We start from the raw sequence: 12908 nt of genomic DNA, 5'->3' as shown, positions 1-12908 counted from the left end.
CACAGACTGTGACAGCCTGTGGCTGTTCCTTGAGCCTCTTCTCTCAGCTGACTGTCACATCCATGGTGCCACCATGGCCCCAGGGACCCTCACCTGTCATAGTGCTCTATGGAGACAGAAAGTATTTTTTCCTTCTGCATCCGTGATAAAACAGATAAAAATACTGCTGTGCACAGAGTCAGTGTGGAGGGGAGCTACCCCGGACCCCTCTCAGACCCAGGACTACACCCTTCTCATTCCTACCTCCTGCAGCATGCGGTAAAGATGCTGTCACATCTGGAGGCTTTGGTCTGCAGGATTTTGCAACACCTCTTGGCTAGGAAACCGTTCCCAGTTCACCTCCCCAACATCCCCACTCCTCCAAACCTCCCGTCTCAATGCGCAGCTGGGAGCACCTTCCCTGAACGCATCCATCGCAGCTGCCTTCCAGCGGCACCGAGCACCTGGCAGTGCTGCTCTCGCCCGCCGCGGGGCTCGGATCGATGAGTGACTCACGGCTCTCGGTGCTTTGCTTGCCAGAGTCCTGAAGTGCAGGGAGGCTGAGACAGACAGAAGGAAGGAGAGATGATGCAGCCCCTCTCCTGCTCCATCCTTTGCTGTCTGATTTTTTTTATTTTTATTTTTTGCTCCTGAGATGCTACATGGGAGAGAGGCTTCATGCTGTTGCTTTCAATGCATGGATGTGCATGCCTGGAGCTGAGAGGCTTTTTTCCTCCCTTTTCATTTTTTTTTTTCCCTCTCTTTTCCCTCCCTTCCTTTTTTCTTCCTTACTTCTCTTGCACTTTCCTGCTGGATTAGCTGCCCAGCTTTTCCTGGGAGAAACTCTTGCAAAATAACACCGGTGGAGGTTTGGGGAGGGAGCTATTTCCTAAAGCCCTGCCCAAACGAGGAGGGTGGGGAGGAGAAGAGATGCCTAAATCCAGCAGCACCTTTAGAGCACGGGAAGAATGAGTCTGGAAGCCCCACCGCCAGCCATCAGCTCTGTATAGCAGCATCCTTGGCTTCACGCACTAGTTAACAGGCTGCGAGCTGCTCCGCTTGTTTTAAGCTCTCCCTCTTGCTTAATCTCATCTCGCTCAGCCTGTGTGTGTGTGTGTGTGTGTGTGTGTGTGTGTGAGTGCATGTGTGCGTGTGTAGGGGGAGGACTTTATTTCCATTGGCTCGGCTTTTGCTTCCCACCCACATCTCTTCCACATCACCTTGGTGTCTCCCTAAATAAAACCAGCCCTTCTTATCACACCGAGGAAATCAAGAGCTAGAGTTTGAATGGATGTTTGTATAAATATTTACCCCTACGAAGCTATTGCTGAGCTGGTGGGATAAGCTTGCGGCAGCTGATCTGTGACTCATCTCTCTCTCTTCCCTAAAAGGCTCTAATTACTTTGCAGAGGGGAGGGGAGGGATCCCAGTTCCGGCTACAATCTGACCCAAAAAGCAGTGCCAGGATTTCACCAACTACTCCCAATGGATCTGAAGGACAGCACCAGCGAGGGCAGCATGGGGAGCCTGCAGCCTTCCAGCATCCAGATTTTTGCAAACACCTCCACTCTCCACGGGATCCGTCATGTCTTCGTCTACGGGCCAGTGACCATCCGGCGCCTGCTCTGGACCTTGGCCTTTGTGGGCTCTCTGGGGCTCCTCCTGGTGGAGAGCTCGGACCGGGTGGCTTTCTATTTCTCCTACCAGCACGTCACCAAAGTGGACGAGGTGGTGGCGAACAGCCTGGTGTTCCCTGCTGTCACCATCTGTAACCTCAATGAATTCCGCTTTTCCCGGCTGACCACCAATGACCTGTACCATGCTGGGGAGCTGCTGGCTCTGCTCGATGTCAACCTGCAGATCCCCAACCCTCACCTGGCTGACCCAGCCGTCTTGGCCATCCTTCAAGAGAAGGCCAACTTTAAGCAGTATAAACCTAAAGTTTTCAACATGCAGGAGTTCCTGGCACGGGTTGGCCATGACCTGAAGGATATGATGCTGTACTGCAAATTCAAAGGCCAAGAGTGCAACCATGAGGACTTCAAAACTGTGAGTATGAGCAGATGCTCTGCTTTTCTCTACTCTGGGCATGTGGATGGTGGTGGTGCAGAACCAGGACAGTCCTGGATGTCACTGTGCTGTGTGGGCAAGGTGTGAGGAGCACAGGTTGTGACTTGGCTGAGAAAAGCAGGCAGCCTGTTGAGTTTAAGTTTGCTTTCTGGAGCCCTTCCTGTATTACTTCCCAGCATGGTGTGAGATGATGTGGGGGCTGAGCAAAGGGCTGGCAGCAAGTCCAGCACCCACCCTGAATGAGGCTCCTGGAGGGTGCTTGCTGCCAGACCAAGTTGAGCAAAGGAGGGGGACCTGGGGGTCTTTTGCTACAGTCAGTGAATTTTAGCCAGCTGAAGGAAGAAGACAGGGCTGGAGAAAGGCCAGTGCAAATGCACGCATTTGGGGATGGTCTGAGCAATGTCCATCAGTCGGTTGTATCTCCCTGGGTGTTAGTAGCATTGATGAAATCGTGGCTTCTGATCAAACAGAATGGAGATTTTTCTGCTTGTTCCTGGTGGTTGTGGCTCACAAATCCTAGTTTGCTGTGTAGTGTGGTCAGCAGCTGGGTTTCTTTGTGGTGTTGTGTTAGGGGAAAGGAAAAAATAAATATAGAAGAGAGAGAGAAATGAGGCTGTGTTCTGATGCTGACAGGGAGCAGGAGCGAGCTGGGCAGCCTGAGGATTCTGTAGGAGCAGACGCTGCTCAGCTCATGGCTCCTGGCTGCCACCCCAATGGCAGCTTGGCTGGCAGACAGCATCAGTGTTAAACAGAATCAAAAAGTAGATTGCTGGAAGAAGGGATGGCACCCATGCACTGCTGGGTGATGAAGGGCTGCAAAGGGGCTAGTGACTGGAGTGCTGCCTGGGCAGAGCTGCGAGCACATGAGTTGGTATGGGGCTTAGCTGCACTTTGCTCTCAGGCCATCCTGGCACATCCCTTTCCACCAATCTGCCACCAGTCTGCTCTGGTTGGGGGCTCAGCAGCCCTGCAGTCAGCCATGCTGACAGCTCCCGGGCAGCTGTCTGTCAGAGCAGTGCTGCTCGTTCTGCAATAGGCTGGGGCTGAAGCAGACTTTGTGACGGTTTGGTTTGCCAGCAGGTTTGGGGTCTGTTTTCAGGAGTATTCTGTGCCTCTGCTGCTTGTGGGTCTCCCAGCAAATGGGTCCAACTGACTCATTCCCCATAGCCATTTCCAAAACATGGACTGTGCTCTCTTTAAATGTCTAAGCAGGAAAGTTGCATTTCATGTCAGTTGTTGCCTGTGACTGTTTTGGACTGGATACCAAGCAGACTGTTCCTTTCCTTCTACTCAGGTGAGCAGACCTGAGCAGAGGCTGTTGTAAGTTTTAGGAGCATATCAAGAAAGTAGATAGAGGAAGAGAGAACTAAAGCAGAACAGTGTGTGAGGAAGTATGGAGAATGGGATGGAAAAGAAGCAAAAGATGCTAAAATCCAGAGGGAAAGACAGGTTTGCTAATAATGCAATAAACACTTGTGAAAAGCAGAAGCACCAAAACAGCAGCTTTTGTTGTCAGGTGAATAGGGAAATCCCTGGGACATGGGGGTGTCCACTCCATGGCCTCTTTTTCTATGTAGTTTCTGGACAGACAAAACTTTCACTGACTGCTAAATAAATCCTTGCTCTCTTAAATCAAGTTGGGGCCAGCTAGAAACAGATAGGGTACTACAGGCTGACAGCACTTCTTGGTAAACACCATAGAGATTCAGAAATGGGGCAGTTAAATGCTTCAGTCAGTTATGCAGAGCAGATGCAGGTGATCCAGGAGACAGCATCTTCCCAGTGTTGCCTTCTGCTCCTAACACATAGAAATAAATCAGAGGAGGTGCTAGAGGCACAGGCAGGCGGTTCAGTATCACCAACTCCAGGCAGTCCCTCAGGATACAGAAATCTGGGCAGCAGAACTCAGAAGGGACTCAGAAGCTTTGTTTTCCTTCCAGATTTTACCTCTAGAGACAAAAGGCAGCAAAAAGTGCCTGCTTAAATGCTGAGTAGGTCTTTCCACAGGGAGCATGCTGTAAAGGTCTGTGAGATGCCTCCAGGCAGAATCAGAACCTGCAGTTCTGGAGGAATGTTGTGTTTAATCATCAGCGACCTGTTGCAGCTTTACACACAGGCTCAGTGACAGCTCGTCCATTCTGCTGCATTACCAGCTGGAAAAAGAGAAGTGTTGTCATTGAAAACTGATTTCCTCTCTCTCAGGAAGCAGAGGTGTAAATCCCAGAGCAGTTCTGTAATGCGTCATCCTGACGAAGAATTCCAGTTCTCTCTGTGCTCCTCACTCTCATGCACCTGGGAGCAGTTTTGCAGTAGGAAGCTGCATCAGTGCAGTAGAATGCAAAAAGATGCTGAAGAAGGTTGTGCAGCTGTCCTCTGGGGGTAATGTGTGTGTTGTGTGGAGTGCACCCCCCGAATAAAGCTGCTTGTACCATGTGGGAAAGCAGCAGCAGGCAGGGCAGTGTCCTGACACACTGAATACTTGACTATACCTTCTCTCCTCCTCCTCCACTTTTCCTTGCTTTATTAACAGGATTTGAACTGTGCTTCCTTGCACTCTATGTTCCTTCTCCATGGGATAATGTTGCTGTATTATGGTCCCTAAGCTATTCTGCACGGATTCATCCAGAAGAAACAGCAAAGTCTGAGTAGAATACGTGCTGATTCCTCAGCTGGCCTTGCAATGCACTGAGCAGCAGATAATGCCGACCTGTGCTGTAGGCGAGGTAATGAAGAATAGCAAATTGGCAGAACATGCTTTAGCAAACCCATTCCTTTAGAGTATTTGGAGGAGGGAAACCTGATAACAGCAGCAGAGGAAATCCTTTCCTTTTTTGTGCATCACTCCTCCCAGGAGGTCTTGCTTGAAAACGACCTCACAGATGGCATCTTTCTGGAGGAGCTGCACTCCTGCTGCTCAACATGACAGTAAGGTCTTCCCATCCTATGGCTGCTGAGCATGGAAAAGCTGTGGCTTGTAAGCCCTAAATACACTGCTGTGGTTTTTTGGGTATCTCTATGGGTGTGCTAGAGCAAAGCTCCCTCCCAAACCTGGAGCCATGGTTCATGGTCCTTGGCTGCTCCAGAATAAATGAACAGAACAGTGATAAGGAGCCTTGCAGGAGTTCTTTGTGTGTGGCACAGTAAATACCTGGAGTAACAGGGAAGGCAAGTCTCTGAGAATCATCTCAACCCATCAGACAAATATGAATGAGAACAACTGATGCGTGATGTGGGTGTAGATACCTACAATATAAGCAGAATAGGAACAGGATATCAGAGTCCCACCTTGCTGAGAAGTAACTCCAGTAGCCAAGATGAAATATTCAAGGTGTGGCAGTGGGTGCATGTTCTGCTGTCATGTCATTTGTTAATGGGAATGTGTTACATGTTTTTCCCCACATAACCAGTTAATTTCCAAGGTAACACAATAACATAGATTTTGCCTGCTCTGCTTTGGTTGCTGGATGTCTATTTACATATTTTTAGTGGCTGTGACAATCAAAGGATATAACTCATTTATTTTCAATACACATTTTTGCTGGTAGACAGTGTCCGCATAATGGAGTGCATCTCATGTGAATATTTCTATTTTGAGACACAAGTTTCTGTCAATCTATCTGCCTTTACCTATGCATATATTTTCTGCCATTCTTTCTAGTGCGCCCCAGAGGCCACTATTTGGTAAATAGCTTTTGCTTCTTGGACTGATTAGTCCATTCTCATCTCTTATTGTACAACTTCCACTTTCCTCCCCCCCAAAAAAGTAATAATCGTGATGTTAGCTGCTGGATTCAGAAATATACAGCCTCTATTTCATCATTTTTCTGGAACTCATGATTTTTTTCAAAGTTTGCTTCAGAATCTGTGAAATTTACCATAATGGGATCTACCATTTCATGCTAACTTTTGCACAAATAGGTTTCAGAGACAGTGTTCTATGATTTCCTTGCTATCTGTAGTGGACAAAGGGTAAAATCATGGGAAGCATTCATATGTGTCTGTGCTCTTTCTACATGAACCAGATTTTAACCTAGTCATGCCTTAAACTCTAAGTGAAGGAACCTACAAAAAACAATCCAACACAAACCCACAAAAATAATACCCAAAAAAGACCACCACCAATGAAGAAACATGCACATACAAAAACAAAACATGGTTTCCTCCTGGAGTGGCAAAATTGGAGCCATATAGCTTGTCCTGACCTACATCCGTACACCTCATGCAAATCGTCCTTCAAGACTTCCCAGTAAATAGAATCATAGAATCATTAAGGTTGGAAATGATCTTTGAGATCCCCAAGTCCAACCCCAACCCGTGACCATGTCCTTCAGTGCCACATCTCCACTTTCCTTGAACACCTTCAGTGACAGTGAGTCCATCACCCCTCTGGGCAGCCTGTGCCAAAGCATCCCCACTCAGAAGAAATGTTCCCTAATATCCAACCTGAGCAGAATAATAAGTAATTTCTCAGATATTCCCTTTTGCAGAGTCTTTGTGGTTATTTAACCAAGAGCAGTGATGCCATGCTAAAAAGCATATCATGGTGCTGTGAAACCATGCTGTGTGCTTATTCACAATACTCATAGCAAGGTGCCAGTGGTTATAGTTCAGTGTCTGCAATCCCTATTGAAGGCAATGGGCAAAGTGAAACTGGTGGTCATGAACTGAGGCAGGAGAAGGACTAGAAGAGAAAGCAGGTCTGACTTCAGCATGGGCTGGCTGGCCCCTTGAGGTACCTTACAACCTGAATTACTTCAGTATAAATACTACAGTATTTCAATAACTCTTTCAACTGCATAAAGTGTTCAAAAGAAATATCAAGTGGTTTGTATAATTCCATTCATCTTTCTTTTAGGATTGATGCAATATCTTATGTGGCTTTCCATAGGAAAAGCTCTTTGGGAAAACACATCCATGAAAAGCTTTCTTGCCCAAAAGCAAGCACAGCTCTGTGAGAGATGGCAATAGGCACACAGGTCCTCTCTGGCTTCAGAGGGAGGAAGGCATGAACTGTGGCTATATTTGTAGGTTGCAAATATCTGCTGATAAAAAACCCCACAATATCCCTAAATGTATTTCCTGTATTGAGGGACAAGAATAACCTGAAAAATCTTCTAAAAGCTCTTTGGGATTTCTGTACATGCAAATAGCCATGAGTAAACCACAGAAGGCTCTCAAACTCAACAGCTAGGATGTAAAATGAGTTAGATGAGGTGGACAGAGCTGCCTCCACCTCCCAGGGATCAATCCATGAGACCAGCAGCAGAAAGAAAGATTGTCCGTAGGAGGTGAAAGAGATTGCGTTGTTTAAACAGATTGACACCAGTGTGCTCAGAGCCCATCAAGAAACAATATTAATCCAGCCAATAATATTATAATGGAAGCACATTCAAAAACAAAACAACAACAAAAACAAAAACAAAAAACACAAATTGTTTTGAACATTTGTTGTCGTTGCCATTGAGGAAAGGATTTATCCTGTGTGTTAAGACTGGGAGCGTGAAGGAAAGAAGGGAGTAGTAATGGAAAATGCACATGTATTTGTCAAGGGTGGGATAGATGAAAGGTTTAATCTGCACTTGGTTAAATTTCCAGAGAGGAGCCCAGTGCAGAGGGACTTGGCCCACAGGAGTGTGTTCACATACAACAGAAGTTGCTCATTTACTGCTCTCATCACATGAGCCAGTTCTGCACAGAAATTTCCTTCCTCCTCCACAGCTGCTCAGAGAAATTTGAAAAGAAAATTAGAACCGAAAAAGGCTGAGTCAAACTCAACCTACTCACCAGGTTCTTCTACAGATCAGTTGGTCCTGAGCACAGGAAGACTCCAGGCAGAGTGAGCTTCAAGGCCAGCCCTTGGTCTTTCCCACCAGTCATGCAGGACATGCTCCGATCCAGCTTCCAGGCTTTGTCAAGAGATAGAGCTTGTCCAGAGGGAAACTGAGAGGTCTGAGTTTGTCCATGTTGCACATCTGGTTAGGAAAAAAAACCAAAAAAGCAATTGAAGGTCAAAAATTTTAGAGGTATGAAGTTTTAGTTGCTTTTAAGAAATTTAAATCTTCATAATGTAATTTCAAGGATATTAAAAACCTGGAAATATGAATGAAAGTAATAGAAATATAGGCATGAAATTAGAATATCTAAAAAAACGTGTTTGCCTTTTCAAAGCTTTTGAAAGTATTGGGGGAAGAAAGACAAAACTTAGACACTGTCTTATTTCATGTTCCATCCTGTTGCTCTCTCCAGGCTTTCTTAAATCCCACTCTCATGGTGGAGGACAGTCAGGCACTTCACCACTTCACCAGACAGCTGAATCCCACAGAAGAGATCCAAACCGTTTGTGAGCCTGAATGTTTAAGGGAAATTAATCTTGGTCCAGGAGATGAGAATAAATAAACTCAAGCAAATGCTCTCTAGTGACTTAGCTGCATGTACTGTGAACGGCATAATTTAAGGGCTCCAATTTCAGCCAGTGTGAAGAGTGTCTTACTTTTCCAGCTCAAGTAGATAAAGATGAGCTGAAACTCTGGTGCAGCAGAGGAGCAAATAACTGTCAATCATCAGGATAACTCAATGGCAGGCAAGAAAACATCTTTACAGTATGTCATGGCTTGGCAGTAAAGGCTAAATCCACTCAGGTGATTGCAGAAGAGAACTAATGAACAATGGAAAGAATTAATGGAAGCTTAACCCTTAAGTCACTGAATTTTTGAAGATGATGCTCTACTGCTCCCAAGCACCAAAATGGAGGGGATAGGTAGAGCAGCCCATTAAGCCTCTGTATTTCATCCACTGCCACCTGCTATGCTTTGGGAGAGCAGCATGTGCGATCCATCTTTGCCTACCATGCATGAAATAGCAGTGTTCGCAGCACTGTGAGCTCATCAGCAGTTTTCCAGTGATGGAGAAACCTGTGACAGCTGAACAAGCATATCCAACTTCAGTTCAACCACAAATGGGGGGCAGCATTATGTCTGGGGAGGTGGGAGGGACTCTAGGCCATCTGGAAAGTGATGATTTACATGAGGAAGTCTTGGATTAGAACAGAATTTTGCTGTTGACCTGCTTTTTTCCTGTGAAAATATGAAACAGAAATGTTATAGTGAAGTTCGCTGAGAACTGCAGTTCCAGCTCATCCTCCTTTAGACACACAGGTTGGACTGTATCTCCTAGAACATAACAAAGCCTCCTCTTTTGCTAGGGAGCTGGTGACTGGTTACAGCAGTTGTACTGTCCTGATGTATTAATGTGTTTTCTTTGAAGCACTTCATGTGTGTGGATTTTTTCCTTTTACACTGAAAAGGTACCAAACTTTTCCAGCAAAGCTTTTTGTGAAAGCTGCTACCAAGCTTGCTTCTCCAGCAATACTCCTAACAAAATTAATCTTAATGTAAAACATGGAGCCAGTTTTCATAAGCAGGATGGCCAGAGAGGATGTGGATAGCACGTTCTTGTTAGGAGAAAGAGTTGTGCCAGATGTTAGACTTCACACTTGTTGATTGAAAAACATTTTTTTTTGTACTCCACCCTGGTAATGAATCCCACTGCCACCATCCCTTCTTTAGATGCTTCAGGAACACTCTAAGTGGCCATTAACTAAGGCTAAATTATGATGGAGCATCTCCTGGAGTACATGTGACATCCACATGAATAACAAATGAATTCATTCCTGTCAAGGCAATGACAACGGACTGCAGCTGTACTAACATGAGTGCCGGTTGCTGCTCTATACCAACTGCAGCGAGTTCCTTGTAGGTTGCATGTCATTACAGGGACACACGCGATGTGACGCAGAGGGCCATCAGTGTGAAGATGCAGCACCATGGACAGCTATACTGTCAAACCAATCCAACTTCTGTTGAACCCGAGCGGAGTTTGCTTCCTAAGGATATTAGAGAGAGTGAGGTTGGTGCAATGAAAACCGAATTCAGACCAGAAGCCAGCACAGGGTTTTGAAACAGGCTGGAACAGGCTGGCAAGCCTGGAGTTGGTTAGGTTATCTCCTAACAAAATTTTCATTAGAAGATGCTCTCTGAATGAAACCAAACCAAACCAGACCAAACCAAACCAAACCAAACCAAACCAAACCAAACCAAACCAAACCAGACCAAACCAAACCAAACCAAACCAAACCAAACCAAACCAGACCAAACCAAACCAAACCAGACCAAACCAAACCAAACCAAACCAAACAAACAAACAAACAAAAAAAAACCCCTGCTTTCCTGAAGTTGCATTGACTGGAATGAGATTTCCCAGGAGAAAAATAAAGCATTTCTATTTTCCATGAAAATAATTAAAAATATATATCTCAGAGCACAACCAAATCTTGAAAGCCTGGGATGCTTCATTAAATGGAAGTTCAGATTTCCAGCTAGTTCTGAATTAAGTGATGGAAAAAGTCCCACCCCAGTGGGGGATTTGTTGCCACCTGGAGCAAAACCTGGTATCACCTGGAATTAGTGAAGGATTATGTCTGCCTTTCCCCGAAGAAGAGGATTTCAAACACTACATTCAAATGAGCCCCTATTTCAAGGGGCAGGTTTCAATGCAGGATGCCTTCTGATAGACCATTCTCTGAGCTTTCAGGAGATGGCTCACCTGTAGCCTTATTTCCTGATAGGAGAAGCTTTCAGAAAACTGAAAATTGGCTAATTCTGCCTCTATTTGAAAGACCCAGGGAATTCTCAGAGACGTTAGGTTTCTACAAGCTTCATGAAAACTGGCAGCTGCGAGAGACCCAAACTCACGTCCACTGAGGAAAATCAGGGCCACCGATGACATTATGCATTTTGTCTGACAGCAACCAGCTGTCCAACAAGCATATGTGCCCCACTTTCTCCAAAAGCAGCCTGGTAATGACAAGACAGCTTACACTTCTCTGACAGTACAGACAGCGTAACGAACTAAAAAATTAGTATACATAGGTCTGTGCTACCCACGGGACAAAGAGAAACAACCCAGAGGTAGATGTGTGAAGGTTGGTACATGGATAAGGATGTTAGCTGCTCCTGGATTACTCTGATTTTCTTGGTGGGAGTCCATAGGGGCAGAGCAGGGAGAAGTTAGAAAACAAAATACCAGCATCCTCTTGAAAGCAGGCTTCATTAATTCCACTGTTTCAAAGACAGTGATTTTGTCTTTCTTTCTCTTTCTTTCTTTTTCCCCTCCCTCCCTCCCTCCCTCCTTCCCTCCCTCCCTCCCTCCCTCCCTCCCTCCCTCCCTCCCTCCCTCCCTCCCTCCCTCCCTCCCTCCCTCCCTCCCTCCCTCCCTAACTTCTTCCTTCCTTCCTTCCTCCCTTCCTTCCTTCCTCCCTTCCTTCCTTCCTCCCTCCCTCCCTCCCTCCCTCCCTCCCTCCCTCCCTCCCTCCCTCCCTCCCTCCCTCCCTCCCTCCCTCCCTCCCTCCCTCCCTCCCTTCCTTCCTTCCTTCCTTCCTTCCTTCCTTCCTTCCTTCCTTCCTTCCTTCCTTCCTTCCTTCCTTCCTTCCTTCCTTCCTTCCTTCCTTCCTTCCTTCCTTCCTTCCTTCCTTCCTTCCTTCCTTCCTTCCTTCCTTCCTTCCTTCCTTCCTTCCTTCCTTCCTTCCTTCCTTCCTTCCTTCCTTCCTTCCTTCCTTCCTTCCTCCCTCCCTCCCTCCCTCCCTCCCTCCCTCCCTCCCTCCCTCCCTCCCTCCCTCCCTAACTTCTTCCTTCCTCCCTTCCTTCCTTCCTCCCTTCCTTCCTTCCTCCCTCCCTTCCTTCCTCCCTCCCTTCCTCCCTCCCTCCCTCCCTCCCTCCCTCCCTCCCTCCCTCCCTCCCTCCCTCCCTCCCTCTAGCCCTGGGTGTGCTACAAAGGCAGATACACCACAGCTTCACACTTGTTGAGATGTTCTTCTGCTGACGTGTGGGTAATTGAACATTAACCCTAACCCTAACCTATACACACATGTATTGACCAGAGGGGTGGCTGCTGCTGCAGTTCCTGCAGGGAGCAGCAGTCCTGCATCCTCATTTTTAGCACCCGTATTGCCCAGAAAGTCAGCAGAATTTGTATTGCTTTATTATTGTAACATGGTGTTGCACGGCTTATAGTGTCATATATATAGTATGAGCTATACTAGGGAGGACTGGTGGTAGATCAGAGCCTTGTGGTTTTGGAAGCTTTATGCAATAAATGCTCACACCTTGGTTCCTCAAAAAGAATGTGGAAGAGGGACAAGGAAAGTGGAGATATTCTTTAGTTTATAAGTGGAAGCCCAGACAAATGGTGTAGATCTTATTCCTCCTTCCCAAGCTTGGGAAAAGACATGGAGAGTGTGAGTTTTATCCTCTTCTTGCAGGGCTTTGTAACTCTGATTAGTCCACTATTCTGGTATGACTTCTTTTGCACTTTGAGTCTCACGGCTCTCCCAAAGAGAAGGGAAAAGGCAAAGAGCTCTGCTCAGAGCCCTCCAGCTTTACCATGGCTTCTTTTCCACCCACTGTACAGAAGACTGTGAGCAGAAATACTGCTGTTTCTCTTCGACTCCCTGCTTACCCACATGGTCTAATTGCATCCACAGTGCTTAGCTCTTGGGCTCCAACCTGAAGTGAGCTAGCAGCTAATGGCACAAAGCATGGGCACTGATGTATTGCCCTGCAGCATGCACAGATGGGATGGATGAGAGTTGTCCTGCATCACTTCTCCCAGGGACCAGAGCACCACCACGGGCAGGATGCATAGGACCAGCCCACCTCTAAGCCTCTGAAATTTGGTGTCAGCACAGCATTCAGATTGATGATAACGTTTGTCAGCTCCTTGGGGCAAGGACTGTCTTCCTGGTTTATGTTTATTATTAAGCATTTATTTCTAATATTGATTAAAATTTAAATATGGAGGGGATT

The 12908-nt window shown here is 46.5% G+C and overlaps 1 protein-coding gene across 1 annotated transcript in view; it reads left to right on the top strand.

Moving 5' to 3' along the window:
• Positions 1–1449: 1449 nt before the first annotated feature.
• LOC136055478 (acid-sensing ion channel 2) overlaps positions 1450–12908 on the top strand; it is a 425551-nt gene continuing 414092 nt past the window's right edge. Inside the window, exon 1 of the mRNA XM_065747252.1 lies at positions 1450–2028. Within this exon, the coding sequence (XP_065603324.1) occupies positions 1465–2028 (564 nt within the window). The 5' untranslated portion in view covers positions 1450–1464. The remainder of the gene's footprint in view (positions 2029–12908) is intronic.

Source organism: Cyrtonyx montezumae, unplaced genomic scaffold (assembly GCF_038088225.1).
Source record: "Cyrtonyx montezumae isolate F1298 unplaced genomic scaffold, pur_monq_1.0 scaffold_43, whole genome shotgun sequence".
NCBI lineage: Eukaryota > Metazoa > Chordata > Aves > Galliformes > Odontophoridae > Cyrtonyx > Cyrtonyx montezumae.
Note: the sequence above shows the minus strand (reverse complement) of the source record. Positions and strands in the feature narration are given on the sequence as shown.